The sequence below is a fragment of the Triturus cristatus genome, chromosome 5_1, assembly GCF_964204655.1.
Source record: "Triturus cristatus chromosome 5_1, aTriCri1.1, whole genome shotgun sequence".
Classification (NCBI taxonomy): domain Eukaryota; kingdom Metazoa; phylum Chordata; class Amphibia; order Caudata; family Salamandridae; genus Triturus; species Triturus cristatus.
In genome coordinates, this window is record NC_140587.1 from 813128104 (window position 1) to 813154814 (window position 26711).

Here is a 26711-nt window from a genome sequence, read left to right on the forward strand (position 1 = left end):
GTCTTCCGGCCCCACTGCAGTCAGCATAAGCCAGCGAGCAGGCTGTACCAGCAAGATGCAGGAGGACATGGGGGCCAGCAGCCTTAGAATCAATCTTACTAAAATCTAGGATAAAGGCTGAAACATTGGAATCATAGACTGATTACCCTAGACTCGCTGCTCTGAAGGATAGGCGCAGATTTACACTGTGTTCAGAATGGCTCAGTTGAAAGAAAGCATCTAAAAGGGAGTCTGGTGTAACTTCGGCATATTTATAGCGAACCCCAGCGAATGCAGGTGGTCTGCCGTGGTCTTTAGCTGGGTGATGACTGCCAGAGGCAAGCCTACCTTTAACAGACATTCATCAAGGAAGGGGAAGACTGGAAGCACTGACCTCCGCAGATGGGCTGCAACCACCGCCATCACTTTTGTGAACACCTGAACAGTACCAGGAAGGCCAAAGGGAAGCACAGCAAACTGAAAGTTCTTGTGGCCTGCAGTAAACCACAGATAATGTCTGTGGGCCGGTAGGACGGGTATATGGAAATATGTGCCTTGCAAGTCCAATGCTACCATCCACTCCAGGATCCAGAGCACACAGGGCCAACATGAGCATTTTTAATTTCTCCTTTTTCAGAAAGTTGAGGGGAAGTAGGTCTAGTATAGGGCGGAGGCCTCCATCATTCTTCGGCACCAGAAAGGAGCAGGAAAAGCAACCACGACCTACTTCTGATGTTGAAACCTTTCTTGATGGCTCATTTGGCTTCACTTACTGACGCAGCAGGGAGAGGTGCTACTTTTATAAGCTGGTCTGAGGATGGTGGCAGGGGCATTAGGGTTTCCATGAATGGAAGAGCATAGTTCTGCCGAACAATTTGGAACACCGATTTGTCCGAAGTTATGAACTGACAGTGGGGTAGGTTGTGCTGTCGTCGGTTGCCCGTGATGTTGTGAGTGCATGTTAAAGGGGTTTGGAGTCTGCAGTGCAAGGCTGGCGGAAGAGAACATCCTCTTGCCAAAGGTTTCCAGCCTCCTGGGATCGCTATCCTGTGGCTTTGCGAAATTCTGGGAGGGCATGGAGCGAACCCAGACTCGTGCTCTGCAGTTGAGGGAGTGGGGCCTAGATTTGTTAGGTAGTTCCTGTGCCTTGTCCGATGGCTCGGACTGGCGCAGTTAACTCGAAGAATACTACGACTTCTTGGACTTCTTTTTCTTATAAGACTTACAGGACGAGGATCTTGATCATGGCACCGACCGGCAGGAATGACTTAGAGCGGGACTGGGAGCATCCTCCCAACTGGAGCCTGCAGCGGTGTGGAGTTGTCCAATGCCGGGCGACCAGGAGCTTCAAGGCGTGCTCTTAGACTGCCCTGGGGTTCATTGCACGGCAGTCTTGACATGCCTTAGAGTAATTGCCCAACTCCAGGCACCACAAACAAACCAGGTGGGGTCTGTCACAGGATCCACCACGTTTAAATGCCACAGGTTTGATAGGGGACATCCCTAATGCATACTTCGAGCTTAGCTCAAAAAGAATTTCAACAAAAAGTTGAAAAAGGTACTCCAAAAAGGACTAAGGTAGCTCTTCTGAGTCTCATTGATGCCATGAAATAAAAGCACTGATGTCAGGACGCTGGGGTGGATCTTATACAAGCACTGTGCATGTCACTACCGGCACAGACGCCGCTCACCTGATCCACACCACCTACTGGTGTGCAGAGGTACTGTTCAAGATTTTCCAGATCCAGTCTGATGCCTGGGGAATAATCTATGATAATGAATCTAATCCTAGCAGTCCCGATCAGATAAATATAACTTAACTTTTTGAAAAATGTTGTGAAAAGCTTTCAAACAGTGCAAAAGTTATCAGCAAACCAAAAAGTGATTTTTTTATTGTAACGTGGCCCTAGCTATAACTACCCAGTGGAGTCTGCCACGTGAGTAGATATATACATACATATACTAGCAGTTGCCAGTAGGTAGTTCTAGTTAGAACCTAGTGTCCATAGGAAATGCATTTTTTGTTGTGCTAATAACAATAGTTCTGTTTGAGGAATCTTAACAAAATTATCAAAACTAGTGTGCCAGTCACTTCAGCTGCTGTCTGAAAAGTTTCGGGGTGATTCGTCAGGCGGGGGCCAAGAAAAGGGGGTTCCCAAAACGCTTTTTCCCCATGCAATTACCGATAGGGATTTTAGACACAGCTGCAGCCCGAACCGCTTAACGGAATTACACCAAATTTGGTAGAAATCTAGATCTCCCTTCAGTAGCCTCAGCTCAAATATTTAGATGTGTAGAGAGCAAGTTTCTGCAGAAACAGGTTACCATAGGCAACAGGTGATGAACCATCCAGGGTCTGAGATTCAGAAGAATAAACATGATGTCTACATGGCTAAAGAATGATGGGCACAAAAGAGTATTTACAAAATACAACTAGGACCGAAATGTACCCACAATGCTGGAGCACTAGGAAAAAAGGACAAGAAAATGCTGAAAGGGACGATGAACTTGTTGGAAGATAGATCTTTAACTGAGCTGCAATACAGGGAACTGAAGCTTCTGCTCTTTATACTATGCAAATAAACAGGACAAGCAAACATGTCACTGGAAAAGCGGTGTCTCTCTTGGATTAAGCTTCAACGATCTTTCCCATCTAGTCAGCAGCCATCATGAAATGGAATAGGAAAAAGTCTGGTAGTTCAAGTTTGGAGATGAGGGAGCACTCAAACACAGATACCAGACCTGACTCTCTCCTCCTCTATGGTCCTTGCATCACCAACCCATGAAAGAGTAGACACAGCAGATGTACCCACCAAGAAATAGACAATACCAAAGAGATCAGGAACCATTGTCCTGCAGCCACACAAGCAGGATGCACAGCATAAGCCGGCGTGGAAAATGCTGGCATTTGTCAACCATCCACAGATGCAGGTAGGAAACAAGTGTTTCTTCAGTGACCCCTGTTTACACCCAGTTGCACCGTGGTACCAATGCGCATCATAACCCTGTGCTCCGCAGGTGTGGTCTTGTGTCTCGCAGGTGTTACATAACATCTACATATTCCCTCTGTTATATAAAGCGTCCCGTGGCTACATTTGGCTAGGGTCACCATTAATAGCACACCACAAAGTAAAAAAAAAATACACTTCAGCCCTGATCATCACCCGATGATTTATGGTCTCCAGTTCACCCACATTGCTCATATGTCTGCCGCGAGGTTTGTCATTTTGCGGTCATTAGAGTAATGTGTCATCAGTTTTCTCTAGCTATCAAGACTATTCTCATTGTTCGATCTGAAATATCATCAAAACAAATATTTTGTCTCAGTTTTAAAAGTAGAAATCAAATACGTTTGTATTGTGTACATTACAAATCTTATGTATAAATATTGCTTTTGTTTGTCTTATCCTTCACCTTTAAATGCAAATAAAGGCAAAGTGAGGATGCATGGGTGCCAATGAGGCACATGAGCATGTACCCTTGATACCGCATCAGTTCAGATGTAGGTATTCTTGAGAATTCTTTTGAAACTTACCGGGTCGAAATTCTAACATGGAGAAACGTGCATTCTAAGTTTACTTTATTATTGATATTTGGGAGTAGAGGTTGAATCCACAATGTTTAGTCTGGAAATCTCCGGATAATGTGAATTTAGTTAACTCCAGGCTGAGCCTGTACAAGTTTGACTTGGAAACTACTGCTTTGCCAGGTGAGGTAGAACCCAGCAAGCCATAATGTTGTCTTTCGCTGTGCAGAATCTTAAATACTCTTACTGTTTTGATAAACTGGAGCACAATTCGTTTCTGATTACATACCTCTCTTGAAAGACAACCATGGAAATCAAAGTAGAGACTGGAGTCTGCATGGCCAAACATTGCAGCTCCCATTTAGAGAGGTCTTTGTTAGGTTGGTTCAAAAGAAGGCACAAATGTCAAAGGAACAATGGAGCACAGGAACCCAAAGCAGGGATTTGCCAAGTTAATCTTCCTAAAGGTAGTTCCACTACACACCATATATTAAACACACAGATCTCTACTTTCCAACAAAGTTTAGAAAGTTAACTACAGTAGCAGTCTTCAACAACTTCAAGAACACACCTAATCAATAATAAAACAAAGACCAGTCTGGAATAAAATATAGATGACATTTTGTTAAACATTTTTTTCTTCAGCACAAAAAGAAAAAAAGAAAAGAAAATAATTTATCAAGGCATATTCGATTCAAGCAATTTTTTCATCTGTACTCATAGTAATAAAACACTATTTTAACACAATTTAATGTTCTTTGCAAATGTTTACACTTACGATTCACGGCTTATCTAAAACTGTGTCAGTCTATAAAACACATCTTCTTTTCACAGTAATTAACATAAATTAAATAAGGCACTAGAAAAACTGTTTTGTTCTCATTTCCACTTGGTTGGCAACATACACATACAGTACAACTCTTTTCATAATTCTCTTTAGTGTCTATTTGAAAGGTCACACTAGTCTGCAAATGCTTTTGCATTCATCTAAACCTTTGATGTAAACATTCTGTAGCAGTTTAGTATTAGAAACTTTTGTTGCAAATATCTTAGAAAAGACTTTAAACTCATCGCTTTCCTCAAACTACACACACTAGTTACAAAAATATCTTAACTATGGAATATTTTAAAAATGCACTCTTTATAATAAAATAAACACTCTTTATTTATACAAATATTACAATTTCAAAATATCACCCATCATAATTTGTTTTTATAAATAATACTATACAATTTTGTTACAGTGATAGTGAAAAGGTGCAGCAAGGGTCAGGCAATCCGTTCCCTTTCAAAAGTCCATTCTGTGCACAAATTGTCTTCAAAATAAAGTCCAGCTCATGAGTCGTCAAAAGAAATTATGTGGTGACACCACATCTTTTGCTTCATAGCACAGAGCGGTATTTGCACGCAAACATTATCCACACAGCACAAGCAGACTCGGGATACGTGAACACTCGAACACGAACTGCGAGTCTCATCTGATCCCCTCGACAGCAGATAATCTCATCACAGAATGGAGACCTGGAAAGAGACATTTAAAGTGTGTGTGAGGTATACTCTCTGACAACAGGTCTGTACTGCAAAATGCATTTTCACAGCTCAAAAGCTGAAGCAGAGATACAAAATAATATTCCCTCTATATCAAAATCATAACTTGTGATGAAATGGCCTAAGTTAAGTTAAAGATTTGGTCGCTCTGGCTGTTTTTAGGACAATTAAATTGCTGGTGAGCAAATAACATAATATAAATTAAAAATGTTGCCATCAATCTTCATAAAAATTTGCAGAAATTCAAATATAGTTTTCCTTAATGTAACCTATTTTACTGTGCACATGTGCTGGTGATAATACAATTTACTGTGCCACTTATGATAATATCAACCCTGCATCCTTTCAAACAGAAGTCCTGCATAGCTGGCTCAAACACTGAGCATGTTTTGCAAAATATCCTAAACAATGTACAAAAATCGTAATAATAATGTAAAGTATAAAGAAGAACTCTACATAATTTGCTGCCCTACTTAAAACCTTGCTAAGTCCAAGCACCTAGGTCCACAATGAAACTGCTGGTAGCAGTGCTGCTTCTCATTATCCCAGGCCACAATGAAACTGCTGGTAGCAGTGCTGCTTCTCATTATCCCAGGCCACAATGAAACTGCTGGTAGCAGTGCTGCTTCTCATTATCCCAGGCGGGACTGACTTACTGCTGGGAGCTGCGCCGCTTCTCAGTATTCCATGCTGGACTGACTTACTGCTGGGAGCTGCGCCGCTTCTCATTATTCCATGCTGGACTGACTTACTGCTAGGGGCTGCGCCGCTTCTCATTATTCCATGATGGACTGACTTGCTGCTGGGAGCTGTGCTTATTCTCATTATTGCATGTTGGACTGATTTACTGCTGGGAGCTGCGCTGCTTCTCATTATTGCATGTTGGACTGGTTTACTGCTGAGAGCTGCGCTGCTTCTCATTATTCCATGTTGGACTGCCTTACTCCTGGGAGCTGTGCTGCTTCTCATTATTGCATGTTGGACTGGACTGCCTTACTCCTGGGAGCTGTGCTGCTTCTCATTATTGCATGTTGGACTGACTTACTGCTGGGAGCTGTGCTGCTTCTCATTATTCCATGCTGGACTGACTTACTGCTAGGGGCTGCGCCGCTTATCATTATTCCATGATGGACTGACTTACTGCTGGGAGCTGTGCTTCTTCTCATTATTGTATGTTGGACTGATTTACTGCTGGGAGCTGCGCTGCTTCTCATTATTCCATGTTGGACTGCCTTACTCCTGGGAGCTGTGCTGCTTCTCATTATTGCATGTTGGACTGCCTTACTCCTGGGAGCTGTGCTGCTTCTCATTATTGCATGTTGGACTGACTTACTGCTGGGAGCTGCGCTGCCTCTCATTAGAATAGCTCCATCCTTCTCTTTAGAATCAAAAACTTTGTTTTAATAATTGTTTGTGAATTAAATAACATTGTGTTACTTCAAATGTAACTCGTGTAACTGCTGCTGTCCATCGTAAACTTCTTGTATATACTGTTGCAATGTATTTGTGCTTACTCCATGTAATTGTATTCACTACATATGTAACTGCTACTTTGCCAGCTATGTAAAATGCTCTGATACATTCGGGTCAAATTCGCGCTATATAAAACTTGATAAATTAAATAAAGTAAATGCTTTTTAGATATTGGCACTTTGTTTTGGCTGCTGAAGAAAACTCACTGGCTTTGATGACAAACAAACGTCTTGATACATCATTTACTCGAAGGGTGGTATTTATTCACTAAACTTGAAAATGAGCCTTCTTTTCCAAAACAAGATTTCAGAACACTAACTGCACTTGCTGTTTTAACATCAATCTGAACCTCAAATTATATTGCAAACACCATATATTTGATTTATTAGCACAGAACATATTCCGCCACATACTTTGCTTTGAAGCTCTAACCGAGTCTTGCTGCTTTCCAAACTAGAATTTAAAGGATTCCCTCACAGACCAAAGTCTGATTTGAATCGTGAAGCTGCATCATCACTAGCTTATGTCTAGTTCTGAAACTTTTTTTTCAGTAGAAACTAGTTACTTACATGTAATTATGGTTGAAACTGTTATAGGTTCACATTGTTAGAACAATTCCGCCTTCTAATGGTCGACACAGGCGGAGATCTTGCATTACGTTGACCGTAAGCCCATTATGCCCATGTGCATGCCCATTATCTTAGATTCTTTTTAAAAAATGTATTTTTTCCTTCCACAAACTTTCTTCAAAGGAGTGGTGGAAGGGTTGCATGTGAATCTAGAAGACCTTCAAACTACAAACCCATAATTACCAGTAACTAACTGTTTCTTTTGCAGTGTGGCACCTCTTCTATATTCACATGATCTGCACAGATTATGTGGTGGTGATGGAGCAAGGATTCAAGAAAACGAAACTTGCTCGGAGCAATCCTCCATTAACTTTTATTAACCGTTAAAAATGTAGATGAGACAAAACTAATACACACCAGACACCGACACATGGGGAGAAAGCTTTACGTATGCTTATTTAATAAAGCGTAAAATACAACGCAACTAAAACCCGCTTTAATTTGTAAAAAAGCTTTGTGCATGTGTAAGCCAGAATTATGTAGAGATAACATGACTAACTCACTTTGAGAGGGAAAAATCTCACGCATGCGCAAGATGGAACCGCATGACTGGCATCTGCTTGCTTGAATTTAAAGGAAAGCTGCTGCTGTTAATGCTTTTGCCCAGAGAAATATTAATAACATGGGATAGAGTAGAAGTGGGTGGTGAACAGTGAGAATTACATGATTAAGAAAACAACATCTGCTTATGATTCTTTTATTAATAGTGTGCATTTGGGCCTGTAACGCCTATGACAGAAGGAGAAAATGGCGATGGATGACAACGAGTCGCGCATGCTCAGTGGATTCATAATGTGACCCGATGACCGAAAAGCTGAATAGCAGCCAGATACCAAGGACAGAAGACGTGGGAAAGTGAAGATTATGTATCCCTCGTCTATGAAGCTTGAATTGAAATGTATTATAAAAATGGCAACAATAAGTGTATGGGAAATGAAAATTATGAATGAGCTAAAGGGGAAGTGTTTGCGAGACAACAGTACCTTAATAAAAGGGAATGTGTCAGCATAGTGTGATGAAAACTCCCCTAGCCCCGTCCAATAATATTTCATATTTTACCGATATTTGCAACTATTGAGGGTGGGACATGTAGAAATGAAGACTATAACTAGAGTGAGTTTGATTAGTTAGAGAGAAGTTGCCGTCATCAAAGTCGTGAGATGATGAGGCAAGAGCTGCTGCTAGAGGAAAAGAAGAGAGAGCAGACTGGGAAGATTCAGATCCAAAGAACAACCTAATTAGATTAAAAGATTCCGGAAGAACATCGAGGAGGGACAGAGTGTAATAGAGGGATGCGCCCTGGTGAGTCGGGTTTGTAGAGAGGTCTAGTAAGTATCTGCACTGTCCTGATCCTGTCCTATAGTCTTTGTCTCCTGATTCTAACTCAGGGGACCCCAACCAGCCCTTTGGCCAGAGGGTTGGTTTTCAATATCTCTAATAGGTAAATATTATTCTATCTCAAAGTTTGCACATTCTTTTGCAATTTTTTTTTTTTTGATTTGTATCTTTGTCTCTTCATCTATTCACTCTTATGCATATGGCTTTGTTGAATAAGTTTGTGTCATTGATTGCGTTGTCAAATGAAAAATGTTCTCTCCCATGTGAAGAATGATGGAGTTTGCACTGTGAATCTGTATTAATGAGCGTACAATTAATGACTGCAATCTTAGATAAAACTTATGAATCTTATCCAGAGTCTGTGGTTATTTCACGGAGATCTACAAATTAGCTAGATAAATGTTAATTTCACCATCAAGTAACTCAACTAATGGTCCATCGACCAGAGGAAAGAGTGTTGATTTGTGAAGATTAGTTAGACATTGAATATTCCAATTTATTTCTGAATAGAGGGAATTAACTAATCGGAACTTAGGTGAATTATAAAACGTGACCCCCCCAGCGGATTGACCAGGGAGTGTGGATGAGCATTTGGGTAAATGTGTATGGGCCCCATTGAAATATTTGGTTTGTGAAGTGTTCATCCTGGGCTTTTCGCTGGATCAGTGGTATTACGTTCATTGGAGAGGTGGGTTAGAAGAGGGAGTGGATACAAAGATTTTATTTAGTACTGCGTGGTGCACTGCAACCTCTTTTCAGGACTACCCCTACATAGCAATGCTGATGAGTAGGGCTCCCGGTTTTATATATATATTTTTTGCAGTTCAGTCTGTATTTATCCATATTTTTTTGTGCTTATTTTATCTGTATTTATCCATATCTATTTTGGATTTTGTGAGAAAAAATTATGCTGAAACTGGTATATTTCCACATTTATTTAACCAATAAAAATGCACTCATGCTTGAATGCCTGCCAGGTTTCAGTGATATGAGCACCCGCAGAAGATAAATCAATGCACTTATATGAAAATATGCAAATTTCAGTATCACTCTTGTGCATATCTACTGCTGTTTCACCCTATTTACTAAAATTCCTTACTTTTTTTAATGCAGTTACCCATCAACAAATGGTTTTCTGTCTGTATTTATCTGTAAAATCTGAAAACAAGGAGCCTTACTTATGAGGTATGTGCTGAAGACCATGTGGCTGCCCTGCATATTTCGTGCACCGAAACATTGGCCATAAAGGCCGCTGTAACTCTTTTTTTCCTAGTGAAATGTGCCTTTGGTTTGGCGACTGAAGACTTGTTAGCTAGCAAATAATACATTTCAATGGCGAAAATCCATCTACCAGTAGCATTTTTTGTTACAGATGTACCCAACTGTTTTGTTTCCGAATGTCCGGAGTAACTTTTATGTAATAATAGCTCTTCTGACATCTAATGTTTGCAAGGCTCCCTGAGCTGCATTAGATGGCCCTTGGAAAAAGGCTGGTAAGGTGATAGTTGGATTCATATGAAAAGGTAATATGACTTTTGGGTAGAATTTAGGGTGTGCCCTCATAACCACTTTATGGATATGTATGGTTCCTGTTCTGTGAGTGCCTATAACTTGCTTATCCTTACTAATAATGTGATGGCCACCAAGAAGACCATCTTTAATGTAAGGTGTCTGAGAGTGGACTTGTGAACAGGCTCAAAGGGTGCCTAATCCAGATAGTACCACATTGAGATTCCAATGCGTGGGAGGTACAATTTGAGCAGGAAAGAGTATTTATCCCCCTTCCATGAATCTTGTGACCAGTGGGATATAGGAAATCTGCTTAGAATGTAGTCATCTCAAGTAAACTGCAAAACCTGACCAGCATACCCTTAGCAAAGCGTAAAACAGCTTACCACGTCCTGATGAAAATTATCTTTGACTTTGTTAGTTTTAGACCATGTTAGAGATATCTTACACTTGAAGGCATAGCACTTTCTAGTGCATGGTCTCTGTAAGTCTTGAATGATGCGTAGTGCCACTTTAGGTACGTTTCAATGCTGGAACTTAGCTACCTCAGGAGCCATGCCGTCAACACTAGTTCCTCTCGGGTTGGGTGAAAAACCCTAAATGCTGCATGGTTAGGGCTCCGTTGTGTAAAGGAATCTTAAAATATTGATGGACAGTTGCAGTAGGTGTGAGAACCATGGTCGGCGAGGCAATTTGAGAGCTATCAGGATCGAAAGTCATGTTAGACGTTCTGAATTTCTCCAGAATTGTTACAATAAACGGTATTGGAAGAAAAGCATATATAAATAACCTGTACCAGCTACCTGATAGGGCATTCCCCAGGGATGGAGGATGGCAATACCTGGATGCAAAGGACCTGCATTTGGTGTTTTCTAGGGTTGTGAAAAGGTTTACTTCTGGCAATATCAAGTGTTGGAAGAGTTTGTTTGCTATAGATTGCTTTAGGTTCCAGTTGTGAGTGCAGTGGTTGTCTATTTAGATCATCTTCATAGGTTTCCCACCCCGAGGTCATAATTTTCTATTATCAACAAGTCCTTTGCAATGGCCCATTTACAAATGGTTTGTGCCAGTTGTGAGAGTGGGTATGACATACCTTCTCTGTTTGTTGAAGTAAAACATTGCTGCTGTGCTGTCACTTAGTATTTAGGCTGTCTTGTATTGTACTTGGCTCTGATAAGTTTTCAGTGCTAGGAACGTTTTCAGTTCCACAACAGTGATGTGTATGAATGTTGCTCAAGTTGACGACAACCCCCTAATTTTGAGGGAGCCCATGTGTGCCACTCGTGCTATGTGTGAGGAATCTGTCATAGCAGCTTAAGAAAGAGATGCTGTGAATGGCCTTTTTAGCATAAGGCTTGCATTCCACCACCTCATTTCTTTGCTGACCCTATCGTTACAACCACTAGATCCTCCAAACTTTCCTGGCTCAGCAGATCCAGCCTAAACTGCCAAACCAGGTCATCTCCAAATGGGAGCCTGAGGAACCCAAGACTGGTGTCTGTCTGATCAGGCCTCTTCATTTAGGTCACGGGGACCTGGCTTTGCAGTTCAGATTGGACTGTTCCTACAGGAGCCAGACCAAGACTGATCTGCATATGACTGGGTGTAGGAAACTGGCTCTATATCTACTACGCCAAAATGAGGTATAGTGTGTATAGAGTCCAGATGACCCCAGAAGTAGGCAGAGGTTAAAGTTAGATAGAATCTTACTCTCTATTTGTGGTAGAGTGGTCGAGCAGTAAGGCACTAGGCCAATTGATTTTGTATAAAACATATACTGTTGTTTTATTTGAGAACCAAGCAAGCCTGGCACAGGTAAGCACTAAATACTTTACAGTAATAAGTTGCTGAATGTAGAACATTTTCAAAATGCAATAGGAATTGTACTTTATTTGATTTACAGGGGATGCAGTAGGTTGCAATACTTAGCAAATACAGTACATTTAAATGAATAGGCTTTTTCAGTAAATTACATGTAAGTTACTTTTTACGTTACTTTTCTAACTCAGTGCTGGATAACTAGATTCAGACTGGGACATTTCCTGCAAACAGGTAAGTAAATGCGTTTTGGTTATTCGTGTGATTTTTAAAGAATATTTTTAGATTTCAAAACTCCACACAAACTTTTTGGTAGAAAAATTGTCAATGTTATCCTATGGAGGAAAAACAGGTTTTCGGTTCAAAAGTAAGTTATTGACTGTGGGAGTTAAGGTTCTGGGGTTAGACTCAGGGGTCCTCCAGGTACAGTGATGAACTCTGGTTACACCCTCAGCGGCACTAGGGCAGCTGGGTGCAGAGTGTTGAGGCCCAATGTTATCCTATGGAGGATAGGGTGTCTCCGGTTGGTGGCTGCTAGCAAGCAGGCCACACGGCTGTGGGAGCAAAGCTCCTGGACTTTAGCTCAGGGAAAATGGGAAAACAAATTAGCACCAAAGGTGCACCCTCAGCTGCACTAGGGCAGCCGGGTGCAGGGTACTGTTTCGAGGTCAGATGCCCTGTTGTTTCCAATGGAGAACCTCCGGTTTGCAAAAGCACTGCAGGCAGATAGACGAAGGACTTCTGGGTGCGACCACCACTTCGAGAGGTAAGTTGGGAAGTTAGGGGTTGTTTAGCCACCGTTGGTTTGGGAACACAAGGCTGATGGGGCGTCCGGTGCAGGGATGCCTTTTGGGGTCGGTTCTTCTTACAAGCTTCGGGTCGCGGTTAGGGGGGCCTTCTGGATTTAGGCTGCAGGCGTCGGCTGGAGGCTTGAGGCAGGTCAGGGGTCGCCAGATCTCGGTTCAGGATCGCCGGGGTGACCTCCTTGTGGTGTTTGCCCACTCGAGCTCGGGCCGTGGAGTGCAGTGTGGGGCAGATTCACAGTCTCTGGCTGCTGCCAGAGGTTGCAGCTGAACAAATCCGGTGTTCACAGGAGAAGCAGTCTTTGGAAGTGAAGGCAGGCAGGTCCTCCGGGGTTTTTGAGGTTGCTGATTGCAGGACACACCGGAATTTCGCAGGAGCAGGTTCGAGGGGGAGACAGGCCGGTAGGGCTGGGGCCAAGTCAGTGGGCGTCTTCCTCTTGTTAGCTGCTACACAGTTGTTCAGTCCTTCTTCTTTTCTTCTTGTTTTTTGTCTGGATCTGAGGAAGCAAGGTTCAGGGTGCCCCCTAAATACTAGATTTAGGGGTGTTACAGGTAGGTAGAGGGCAGAGACCAATGGTCCCTTCCCTGTGGTGGGTTCACCCCCTATTGTGCCACCCTCCAGTGGGAGGGGGGCAGGAGCCTGCCCCTGGTTGGTTGGGTCCCCTGATCCTCAAGATGGCTCGGACTCGGAGTTGTGCTTCACCTAGCCTTCCCCACCTGAGGGGTGGAGTTGGCAGAGGTAGGCACACCTCCCTCCCTCACTTGTTTTTCCCGCCAGTTCTCCCACCCAAAGTGGGGATAGAACCAGTGGGGACCAGTTGCTGAAAGCAGCAAGTGGTCTGGGGAAGCTCACAAAGGCGGCATGCCTTTGAAGCTTCCCCTTCTTGAACCCTGCCCATCCTCGGGGTGGAGGCTTGGCACCTCGTCCCAGGATGTGCATTGTTTCAGGCCCCCAAGAGCAGCAGGCTCTCGACCCAGGGGTTCAGAAACATGTCTGTTGATGGCAGCCTAAGCAGTCACTCAGTCGGGACACTAGAAGTTGGTCGAGCTTCAGGGGGCATCTCTAAGATGCCCTCAGTCGTGCATTTTACATTAAATCCCACACTGGCATCAGTGTGGGTTTAATGTGCTGAGAAGTTTGATACCAAAATTCCCAGTTTTCAGTGTAGCCATTATGGTGTTGTGGAGTTTGTAATGACAAACTCCCAGCACCATCTTCTCTTAATGGCAGCACTGCACTTACAATGCCCAAGAATGGACTTGGGCACTGTAGTGGTACAGGGAACATGCACCTGTACCCTCACCACTGGCATAGTGCACCCACCTGGAGGGGTGGCTGATCTAGGTCAGGGCAGTGGGTTTTATGCATGGCACACAGGGATGTGTGCCATGTCGACTCTTCACTTTGTTCTGCACCAAAACACGCAGCCTGCAAAGGCAGTGTGTGAGTGTAGTGGTACAGGACCTCTAAGGGTGGCACAATAAGTGCTGCAGCCCTGAGAGGCCTTCTCTGGTCACAGAGCCCAGGGTACCTGTGGTACCATTTCCCAGGGGCTGACCTGTGGCCAGAGATGCCAACTGGGATTAGGCTTCAATGCAATTTTAGGGAAGGAACATAGGCCCTGGGTACCTGATTAGCAGGAGCCCAGGGCACACTCAGTCAAAGAACATCAGCAATTCAGCAACAAGCATTTACAATGCAACGGTCTCGGCATTGTTAAAGTTAGAGCTATTGGCATTGCTCATGACATTATTTTTGTTTATGTTTTTGAAACATTTAAAGAAACGGCATTGTTATTTACAATGTAAATAGCTTAATCACTCTCAAATGTGAGACCTATTGCATTTGCACCCACACACACAAAGCCACACACACACACAGAGCCACCCACAGAGCCACTCACATAAAGCAACCCACACACAAATAGAGCCACCTACACACACACACACACACACGCAGTAGCCCACTGACCTATTTACATTATGTGCACTTTGTGATCTGCATGGTACATATTCTTTGCTGCAGGCACATTAACCCTATGTGCTACCTTTCCAGGAGTCAAAACTTCCACTAGACAAAACTCCGATCTCTCTCTAGGAAGAACATTAAACACCAGAGTCATCATGATATTTTTATTGTTGCCGAAAATAGCTGGAGGCCAGGAAGGAGGCAGCAAGCGCTTTTAAAACCTTAATTTAATTGCAAACATAATGTCTCCACCCAAAGTCAGCGCCCGGTCTCACCGGTTGCACTGCCCTAGAGCTGGCCCTTCTCAAGGGTCCTGTGACCTAAGTGACAGAGTCACTGTTGTTCTTGGCTGTGCTGCTTCATAGGTCTGCTAGCAAGACTGGAGGTGAACTTCAGTAAGAGAAGAACTGCTAGACAGAAAGAAAGGGAGGAATGAAAGAGTGGGGGAGGGGGGGGGGGGTTCTAACTGCAGCCATTTAAAACCACTATATGTTATACCATGTTTAGTTCCAATGTGCATTTTGCAAAACAGTCTGGAAGGCTCTCTGCAACAGTAACCTAAGTATACACGATATAATTAAATAGACAATTTTGAAAATGTAATTGGTGCCTTTCTTTAGCAGCCATCAATTAACAATAGCTGCACGATTTGCCTTGAGCTCTGAGCAGTGTGATGAAACACGTATTATCTAACATGATCGGCTTTCACAACACAGTAAACAGGTGTCCATGCTACCACTGCGCCTACTAAAGTCGGCTGAGACTTGACATGATCTGGTCACTTATAACTGTAGTGTATCTACACGGAAACCATACATTTGATGAACTATGCCAGCAGCAGCAACAAAACAGAATAAGAGACAGTATAAAAACTTAAAGGAAAAATCAAGTCCACAATATAGTCTGGTCGTAGGCAAGGGGTGGGCTTTTTGGGGAATCAGTCAATATGGGACCAACTCGTTTTATGCAAAAACAAGCACACAAAAAAGCAAGCATCTGCCTACCTCGCATTCGCTGGAGCGTGGTTCTTAAATTCTGGTGCTACTTGCAGTCATGGGGTTTAGTGATGGATGGAGTAGGGGATCGTGTGCCCGGATAAATTGCAAACAGCCACTCATGTCTCCTGAAAGCAGTTTGCACGTTTGGAATAAATAACGTTAACAACCGAGTCCCTAATATAAACAGAGGGATTTATCTTCTGGCCTATCGTATCAAACTGACTCCATCTCCGCTCGACACTGGCCCGGGCACAACAGTTGGGCCTCACTTGCTTCCTCTCACCCCGTCGCCTGTCGCTTCTCCTGCCTTGCCTGTTGAGCTCTAGTTTCTTGCTCTTGTTTGCGTAGCTCATTAAAGTTAAGAACACTGTTATTTTATGTAAGAGGCTGCATTAAAGGGTTTGGCAGCTCCCCTTGCTAGTTTAGTGCTGCGTTTATTATCTGCCTGGTCCCTGCTGCTTCTGTGGGGATTCACGTGCCTTATTTGCAACGCCAATTTTTTTCCTTTAAGCACTCCGTGGTCGGTCCACGACAAGCCCATCTGACATAGCGTGTTTTGTAGCTTCAAAACTGTTGTACAAAGTATGCAGCAAGTGGAACATCCACTGTGAGGGGTCTCAGCCAGCAGCACGTACAACAGTCCAAAGAGGAGCGCGATCGTGACGTCTTTACCTGCAGGAGCCTCTTGACGTACTCCGGGTAGGCGTTGTTGGACTGGAGCGCTGCGCACTGTGGCGTAACATTTAAACTCCGTCTACGTCCCTGCTCTCAATAAATACTGGTGATACAATCTACTGCATGCTTTCGAGTTTCAGTTATAAAAAACGTTGTTTTATTTAACAAATGCTATTTGAGTACAGCCTTTGTTACGCCCCTGTGGAGAGAGCCATGAACACCGCCGCCTTTCTCCGAGGTCAAGCAGAAATGCCTCGGAGAAACGCAGCGGCATTTTCAGATTCGGTGGCGTGTTTTTGTTTCTCTCCTCTTGCCATTGGCTGGAATGTTTACATTCCAGAGGAGAGAAAGAAAGTAAAAAACACGCCCCCGAGTCCGAAAAAGACAGGGCTTGTTTGGAGAGACAAAGCTCTTCTCCAATGGCTGACCAGCATTTAAGAGGCCAGCCAATGGAGAAGAGGGGAGAAGAGGGGCGGGTTCAAGCCCCTCTTCTGAAACATTAAATCTCGGAGTTAGACTGCGCAAGCGCAGCCTTCGCAGCCGAGACCTAAAAAGCGGGGGCATACAATGCAGAAAGAGGGCACTTTCTCACGCTGGGTGTAATCTGATGTAGCATTGTGGGCAGAAGATAGAGGTTGGAATGCTATATAGCAACTGCCAGAGGTTAGACTTGATGCAAGCATTCCTCCTATCACCTTTTGTGTGTTTATGGTCCCTGGATACCTCTAATGGCTTCTGAAAATGTGGCATTATAGGTTTAAGTGTTGTCTATGGTGTTCCACAACCTATTTTGAAATATTGTTGATGTTCCATGGTGTAGCTTCCTTGGCCTCAATGGAGAAACCCATCACTCCAAAGGAGCACCCCCTTTTCACTTCCCTAACTCTGACAACCCCCATTGAGTCATAATTAGCCAATGAGCTCAGGGAATTCTATCCATATGCACTAGAACAGTGGTTCTTAACTGTGGTCTGGGGTGTGCAAAGGGGACCCGCAAAGCCTACTCAGGGGGGCGTGCAACTGCTTAGAAAATTACAAACTATTAAAAGATTATTAAAGTGTCTGTTGCTGAAGAATCAAAATGTAAAACTGAACATTTTAAAACGTTCTTTAGATGTGAAGGAATTTGAAATTTTCGGAACAGTGCAAATGCATCAAACAAAATTTAGTATGGACGAAGAGTGGCCTGAATTTAATTTTGAAAAGCTCAGACCTTGCCATTAAACTTATTTTATTTTTTTATATTGGTTTGTGAATTAAATACAATATTTCATAATGTATGTGTTTGTTTGATTATTTATTTTTTCTGTATTTTTTGTGTATTGCTTTGTGGTTCAAAATCATCAAAAAAGCTTAGGCTTGGGTCCCTGGCTTCCATTAATCATTCAGTGGGGTTTCCAGGGCTCCAGTAATGATTAAGTGTGGGTCCACAGAAATCAAAAGAACAACAACCACTGCACTAGAGCTTTGGGTTTCAACAGCAAGCAAGGAAAGGAATATGCTACTTACCAGTATGCATCTGTTCTTGGCATGTAGAGCTGCAGATCTACACACTATGCATAGATCGCCATCTGGTGTTGGGTCCGGATGTTTGCACTTGTTTTGGTCCTGGAAAGTCTTTGGAAGTCACGAGGTATGTGACTCCTCCTTAGAATCATAGTGCGCATGGGCATCGGCTCCATCCGCAGATTATTTTTTACCAGCAGGGAAATGATGGAGCTTTGTAAGAAACAGGAAGATGCCCTTGTATATCATTTCTAAATAAGATAATACTGGAACAGATAAAGGAAGCCGGGGAGGCGGGTGGGCGTGTGTAGATCTGCAGCTCTACATGCCAAGAACAGATGCATAGTGGTAAGTAGCATATTCCGTTTGAGGCATATCTGCTGCAGATTACACACTATGCATAGATTGTATAGCAGTCCCACTCCTTAGCGGCGGCCACCAGTATCTGTTGCAGTAGTCTGAAATAGGGTTTTGAGTACAGCTTGGCCCACACTGGCTTCTTGTTTCGATTGCACATCTACACAATAGTGTTTTGTGAATGTATGTGGTGTAGACCATGTAGCTGCTTTGCAGATGTCATCTAATGGAATGTTCCTTAAGAATGCCATAGAAGCCCCTATTTTTCTTGTAGAGTGGGCTTTAGGAGGAACAGTTAAAGTGCGTCTTGCTTTGTGGTAGCAAATTTGTATGCATTTAACAATCCATCTGGCTATCCCGGACTTAGATATGGGACTGCCTTTGTGTTTTGGTGAGAAAGAAACGAAAAGTTGTTTGGTTTTTCGAAAAGGTTGTGTTCTTTCAATGTAATAGAGCAATGCACTTTTAACATCTAAAGTATGAAGAGCTCTTTCTGTGACTGTGTGTGGTTGCGAGAAGAAAACAAGCAACTCCACAGATTGATTATGGTGGAAGGAGGAAATGACTTTAGGGAGGAATTTAGGATTAGTGCGGAGAACCACCTTATTGTGATGCATTTGTAAGAGTGGTTCCTGAATAGTTAGGGTTTGTAGCTCACTAACTCTTCTTAAAGAAGTTATGGCCACTAGGAAAGCAACCTTCCATGTTAAGAATTGTAGCTCACATTTATGTAGAGGTTCAAAGGGAGGTCCCATTAGTCGTGTGAGAACGATATTTAAATTCCACACAGGTGAGGGTGGAACTCTGGGAGGAATTATCCTTTTGAGTCCTTCCATAAAGGCTCTGATGGCGGGTACTCTAAATAGTGATAAATGTTGTCTATTTTGTAGATATGCTGCTATAGCAGCAAGGTGTAGCCGAAAGACGTATAGGCTAAGTTGCACCTTTGTAGGTGTAGTAGGTAGGTTATGATGTGTTGGATAGACACATCTAGGGGATTGATGGTATTGTTATGGCAATATATCACAAATTGTTTCCACTTGGCTGCATAGCAGGCTCTAGTGGTAGTGCGTCTAGCCTCCGTAATGACGTTCATATAGTCAGGAGGAAGGTTATGGTAACCGAATTCTAAGATTTCAGGAGCCAGATCGCAAGGTTGAGCTGAGCTGGGTCCGGGTGTCTGATCTCTCCACGGTTCTGGGTTAAGAGGCGTGGTGAGAGGTGTAATCTTTGGTGCGGGACTACTGACAGTTCCAGCAATGTGGTGTACCACGGTTGTCTGGCCCGAGTTGGAGCAACTAGAATGAGAGTCAGTGAGTGTTGCTGTAGTTTGCGCACCACTAGTGGTATGAGTGGGAGAGGCGGAAAGGCGTACGCAAATCTGCCTGACGAACAAGTTACTTACCTTCGGTAACTATGTATCTGTAAGAAACATTAGTTAGTTAGATTCCTCACCTTAGAATATCCCCAGGCGTCAGACTGGATCCGGAAGATTTTTTCGTCAGCAATACCCCTTGCGCGTCGCTAGGCGTCGTCTGCGGCTCCGCGTCAGTCGTCGGCGTTGTGCGCCGGGATGACGTCGGAGTACTTAGACGCCGCCCTCGCGCGCTGACGTCAGTTCTTGTACATAGCTTTCCGCGCCAGGAACGCAGAGCCATGCAAGAGACCGACACTGGTGCCAAAAATAAAATCTAGGGGCCTGAAAAGGATAACCTTAACCCTAGATGTCAGTTCGCAGAACGGGGAGGATGGGTGGGTCGGTGAGGAATCTAACTAACTAATGTTTCTTACAGATACATCGTTACCGAAGGTAAGTACCTTGTTCATCTGAAAGAAACACGTTAGTTAGATTCCTCACCTTAGAATAGATACCCAAGCAATACCATCCCCGGTGGTGGGTCTGCGAACCAAGATCACACCAGAAAGTCCTGAAGGACAGAACGGCCAAAGAAGCCATCCCTCTGGACTTGGCTGTCAAGGCAATAATGCCTGGCAAACGTGTGTAGCGAAGCCCACGTTGCCGCCTGACAGATGTCCTGCAAAGGGACACCCCGTCCCAAAGCAGTAGTAGCCGCTGTGGCCCGAGTAGAATGGGCGCGCAGCCCAACAGGAGGGTCCTTTTTTGCCAAGGAATAACACATTTTGATGCACAAAACGACCCAACGAGAGATGGTCCGTTTGTGCACAGCTTTCCCCTTCTTAGCACCCACGTATCCAACGAAAAGTTGGTCGTCCACCCGGAACTGCTTTGTGCGGTCCAGATAAAAGGAGAGCGCACGTTTGGTGTCCAGACGGCGGAGCCTCTCTTCCTCTTTGGAAGGATGCGGAGGCGGAAAGAACGTGGGCAAGGTGACAGACTGCCCAAGATGAAAGGGGGTCACCACTTTCGGAAGAAAGGAGGGACGAGGCCGAAGGACAACCTTGTCCGGATGAACAGAGAGAAAAGGAGGCTTTGATGATAAAGCCTGGAGCTCACTCACCCGTCTAGCCGAGGTGATGGCTACCAGAAAAGCAGTCTTAAGCGTCAGCAGACGAAGAGGACAATTATGAAGAGGCACAAAGGGAGCGCACATTAGAAATGTGAGAACAAGATTCAAGTCCCACTGAGGCATTACAAAAGGGACAGGAGGGAACGTGTGAGTAATGCCTTTTAGAAAGCGTATAACTACAGGGGACTTGAAAAGAGAAGGCTGATAAGGAAGCCTCAAGAAGGCAGAGATGGCAGCAAGATAACCTTTCAAGGTGCCCAGGGCAGAGCCCTGCTGGGCCAAAGAAAGAAGAAAGAGGAGAACCTCAGAAAGAGGGGCGGAAAGGGGATCCATAGCCTTTGCTGTGCACCATGCCATAAATTTGTTCCACCGGCAGGCGTATACCGTCTTTGTGGAGGGACGCCTGGCTGCCAGAATGATATCACAGACTTCAGGAGGCAAGTCAAATGGCATCAACTGCCGCCGCTCAATCTCCACGCATGGAGGTGGAGGCTGGACAGGTTCGGGTGGAGGACTGTCCCCTGCTGCTGCGACAGAAGATCCTCCCGAAGGGGCAGACGTATCGGAGGATCGGTCAAAATACTGAGTAGCTCGGGATACCAGTACCTTCGTGCCCAGTCCGGAGCCACCAAGATGACTTGGGCCCGGTCGCGCCTGATCTTCTTCAGCACTCTGGGCAGAAGTGGTATAGGCGGAAAGGCGTACAACAGACCGCAACTCCACTCGTGACGAAAAGCGTCGCCGAGCGAGTGCCGCCTTGGAAATTCCAACGCGCAGAACCGCTGACATTGCGCGTTCTCTTCGGTGGCGAATAGATCTAACCAAGGCTCTCCCCACTGCTGAAAGAGACCTTGCGCCACTTCGGAGTTCAGACGCCATTCGTGATCCATCATGCACCGGCGGCTGAGTTCGTCTGCTCTGGCGTTCAGAGAGCCCGCCAGATGTTGAACCACTAGGGTGACTCCCTGGTGTTCCAGCCATGTCCAGAGGCGCAGAGCCTCCTGACAAAGGGTCCACGACTCCACCCCGCCCTGTTTGTTGCAATACCACATGGCGGTGGTGTTGTCCGTGAACACCTGCACGACACTTCCCCTGACAGAGGGAAGGAAGGCTTTCAGTGCAAGTCGGATCGCTCTCAACTCCAACAGGTTGATGTGGAGACGAGACTGTGCCGGAGACCAGAGGCCATTGATCTCCGCCTCTCCCATATGGCCACCCCATCCCAGGAGGGACGCATCCGTCACTACGACATGCTCCGGTTGGGGAAGGGAGAGGCTCTTGCCCGTGACCCAATCGCGGTCCGTGAGCCACCACTGCAACTGCTGCGCAGTGCCCTCCGAGATCAAGACATGGTCGGACAGGTTGCCGTGATGCTGGGCCCACTGAAACTTCAGGTCCCACTGCAGAGCCCGCATGCGCCGCCTGGCGTGATGCACTAGTAAGATGCAGGAGGCCATCAGCCCCAGAAGCCGCAACACTAGCCTGACTGAAACCCAGGATAGAGGCCGAAAGATGGGAATCAGGGCCTGTATATCCCGGACCCGCTGTTCCGGAGGATAAGCCCGGAACTGCGCCGAATCGAGAACCGCTCCGATGAAGAGGAGCTTCTGAGAGGGACTCAGGTGTGACTTCGGCACGTTGATGGAAAACCCCAGCAAATGCAGGAGATCCGCCGTAGTCTGGAGGTGGGAGACGACTGCCTGGGGCGAGCCCGCCTTCAACAACCAGTCGTCGATATAGGGGAAGACTGGAACCCCTGATCTGCGCAGATGAGCTGCGACCACCGCCATCACTTTCGTGAACACCCGAGGGGCACTGGTGAGGCCGAAGGGGAGCACGGTGAACTGAAAGTGCTCCTGGCCCACCGTGAACCGCAGGTAACGCCGGTGGGCCGGCAGGACGGGGATGTGGAAATAAGCGTCCTGCAAGTCCAATGCTACCATCCAGTCTCCAGGGTCTAGGGCAGCTAGAACCTGAGCCAAAGTTAACATTTTGAACCGCTCCTTCCGAAGGAAGGCATTGACGTTCCGGAGGTCCAAGATAGGGCGTAGGCCCCCCTTGCCCTTCTTGGGAACCAGAAAGTAGTGGGAATAACAACCACGACCTACTTCTGGGCTCGGAACGCGCTCAACGGCCTCTTTGGCCAAGAGGGCCGAAACTTCCTCTCGCAGAAGATTCAAATGATCCTCCGAGATACGGTGGTGCTGCGGTGGCATGGCTGGAGGGGTCGTCTCGAAGGGGAGGGAGTAGCCCCTTCGGACGATCTGCAGCACCCACCTGTCCGAAGTGATGGTACGCCAGTGGAGCAGGTGATGGCGAACTTTGCCGCCCACTGGCGAGGAATGGGCCGGAAAGCTCGGACTAGGAAGGCTTGGAGGCGGATGCTGCCGGGGTGGATGTGGGCTGACCGCGTCGTCCTCGGTGGAAACCACGTCCGCGACCGCGCGCAGGTTGGGTCTGGGGCTGGTGGCTAGGCGGACGTGAGGAGGCACCCCTTCCTTGGCCACGAAAGGGGCGAAAGGCGGAAGTATGCGACCGCGGGGCCGAGAGGCCCAAGGACTTGGCCGTAGCCCGGGAGTCCTTAAAGCGATTCAGAGCACTGTCCGCTTTCTCACCAAAAAGGCGAGTGCCATCAAAAGGCATGTCCATGAGAGTGCTCTGGACATCCCCGAAAAGGACGTGGACCGCAGCCAGGCGTGACGTCTAAGCGCCACCGTGGTAGAAATCGCCCTACCCAGCAAGTCCGTAGTGTCAAGCCCACATCGGATTGCAGGTCGTGCTGCGTCCCTCCCATCGGCCAGAGCCTGGGTAAGTCGTGTCTGGGCCTCCTCCGGGCACAGGGGCAGCACGTCCTCCATCGTATCCCACAGAGAGTGGGAATAACGGTCCAAAAGACAGGCGGTGTTCAAGGACCGCAGACCCAAACTAAGGGAGGAGAACAGCTTTTTGCCAAACTGTTCCAGTCTCTTGGAATCCCGGTCCGGCGGAGCGGTCGGGAAGGAGGATTGGGAGGTAGAAGCCTGGATAACCAGGCTCTCGGGGGTGGGGTGCTGGGACAGAAACTTGGGGTCGCCCGGAGCAGGGCGGTGGCGCCTGGCGACGTTCCTGTCCACAGGAGGGACTGTGGAGGGCTTGGACCAGGTGCCCTGCAGAACGTCAATGAGGGCCTCATTGAATTGCAGCAGAGGCTCAGTGGAGCGTGCTGCAGACTGAAGCACCTCAGTGAGGACGTTAGTCCTCACAGCCACGGCAGGCAGCTCGAGCCCAAGGGCTGCGGCCGCCTTGCGCAGCACCACAGAGAAAGCAGCACCCTCCTCCGAAGCCACAGTCGGAGGAGAGATTAATCCAGTGTCTGGTGAGGTATCCAGACCACTGGCCTCCCCCAGTTCATCTGCCCAGTCCTGTGACAGCTGAGCCTGAACGGCCATAGGATCCTCGGACCCCTCCCATTCGCCCCCGTCATCCGATTCCTGGTAAACAGGAGGAAGGAGCGGAGCGGGACGATAGACATAATGTGTCTCTAACGGCGCCGTACGCGGCGTCCATAGACGCCGCAACGGCGCCGGATCCGGAGCGGGGCTGAACTGGGGCTCGACGCCGAGCGGAGCCGGCGTCGGAGGTGGAACCGGTGTTGACGCCGGCGGAGGAGGCGTGACGAGGTCGACCGGCGTCGATGGGGACGAGTCCCTCGGGAACCTGCGGCGTCGTGGCCGGAGCCGGCGACGGCGCCGGGGCCGCCGGCATGCAAGGTTGCCCAGTCGGGTCCACGGGGCCCGAAGGCACGCCAGCGGGCGTCGACGGCGGAGCCAGGCTCCTCATGGCCGAGAGGAAGGCACTGACTTCCGCCGGCGTCGCGCCAATCCCAGGGACCGGCGGGTATGGGGACTTGCGCGGCGCCTGCGGCTCCGCTGGAGCTGCGGGGGTGGAACCACCCTGACCCTCGGCCGAATCGCGCAACCGGCGAGGGGAGTCCGAAGAGCGGTGTCGCCTCTTGGACTTCTTGGAGTGCTTCGACTTACCCGAAGACTTGGAGCCAGACGAGCTATGATGACGTCGGCTGCGGCTCCGCGACCGATCCTTGGACCTCCTCCTGGACCGGGATCGAGAGGGGCGTGGAGCCGAGTGGCGAATCTCGAGGAGCTTACGGGACCGCTCCCGTCTAGCCTTCGAGGTCAGGGCCTTGCAGTCCGAACACGACTCCGCGTCGTGGTCGAGGTGTGGTAAATAAAAATACCGGACTGAATTTCATACGGGATCTTAAATAAAGTAAAATAGCTCAAAATAACAAGAGGCAGAATCCGTGGTATAAGAGGTTTTCTAATGGGCTTTATTCCATTCAAAATGGCCGACTCGAGTCGCGGCCTTCAGGTTCCGTCACCACGAGGGTTCAGGAAGTGAAGTACAATATTTTATTGACAGACATGTATTTTTATAATAAATGCATTACAATGAAACGAATGTAGAAGGCGTAACATTTGATAAGAAAAGTGACAAAACAGGTACGTAATCGAAACTAGGCGTAATAAGGAATAAAAGAAACATGATTGGTTAGAATTATCAGACATAGGTGGATCTATAAGATAATACTTGGCATAGATGCGCGCGCGGCAGCATGACGTGTAATTGACGTGCAACTAGGGGGTGAAGGGACTTGACATTTAGCTCTACATGTGGAGACGAGAAGTCTGGGGGTCAAGTCAACCTAATCCCAAATCATATCTAACATCCTATGTTTAAAGAACTATGTTATCCACAAGGAAGAGACTCTCGGACAGAATCTATTCTATACTGACTGTGTGCGTGTACAAGCGTCTAAGTGTCTATATGAGATGCGAGGGATAGAAAACTTTCCATGGCAACGGGGCTATGAATCACTTGCAGGAGGACGGAAAGGCTGAGTCCTTTGCTTGTGAGCTAAAGGAAATGTTTACCTAAATCACTAGACAGGAATGCATCGGCTGAAGAGCAAAACAGATAATTCGAAGGTGAAATACAACTTCTTGGCAGACAGGCGAAAACTGGCCGAGGCAGGCACCGTTAGCTGCACAGGGAGTAGGACAAAGTTCATGGATACAGATGCGAGCTCAAGCTGAAGCTGTCAGAGACAGAGAGCAGGGAAAGGCTTGAGGACAGAATCGGGCCTACTTGCCTGAACTGTAAAAATGAAGTAACTTAGCCATATAAAGTCGGTGGCCTTTCATACTTAGGAATCGAATATCCAGCCCTGTGATGGCGGATCTGACAGAGAACATGTCGACGGTAGACACACATATGTTTGCGTCTTAGAAACTGGAACTGGAGGGAACATACATGTACTTGTAACATGCATATAGAACCGTTGGGGTCCAAGATAGGGGACATAACTGATCAGGAAAATCCACATTTCCACATTCCCTCCTTGTCCCCTTCTTGCCCTTCACGAGACATCAATCTTCATCATTCCATTGATTTGCTCATGGAGCATCATTTCTTCTTCCTTCCGGCATTCTGAACGAGACCTGTGATATGGAATGCATGATGTGGCACACAGACCACAAATCGCTGGTCCACTTTGCAGGCATAAACAACAACTGAAGAGCATAAGAAGGCCAATACCTAGGAAGGATAAAACTCTCCATCCCCAGGCTGATATCACACTCCAAAACCACCCGGACCACGTCCAAGTGCCTGGATTTTCGTGTATCTGGCTTACAATCTTATGAAGGCGTGTTATAGCTTTATATACAGATGGCGAATTTTCTGGTATGAATATGCAGCAGCTGGATCCGATGACCCTGCAAGCTCCGCCCCTATCGGCCAGGATGACGTCAAGGACAAGACGATTCTGGAGAACAACAATTCTCATCACTGATTGTTCCTCTGTCAGATTGCCTAGGGCGGCTATAGTCTCGTTTACTACAGCTTCAAGAGTCTTGGTGAGTCTGCGTATCAGCTTACTATTTGATATTGTACCTATATAGGGAAAGATACCTTTATTGAAATCTACATACTTGTCCCATGCTGTCTCAGTATAATCGACAACTGGGAGATCTCTTCGCTCTCTATTGTGTACTAAATGAACATTTCGATAATAATCAGGGGGAGCTAGGAAAAC

At 46.4% G+C, this 26711-nt stretch overlaps 1 protein-coding gene across 1 annotated transcript in view; it reads right to left on the reverse strand.

The window, feature by feature from the left end:
• Nucleotides 1-4109: 4109 nt before the first annotated feature.
• Nucleotides 4110-26711, reverse strand: part of CEP76 (centrosomal protein 76) — a 275662-nt gene continuing 253060 nt past the window's right edge. The window contains exon 12 of the mRNA XM_085605853.1: nucleotides 4110-5026. Coding sequence (XP_085461979.1) covers nucleotides 4888-5026 — 139 coding nt within the window. The 3' untranslated portion in view covers nucleotides 4110-4887. The remainder of the gene's footprint in view (nucleotides 5027-26711) is intronic.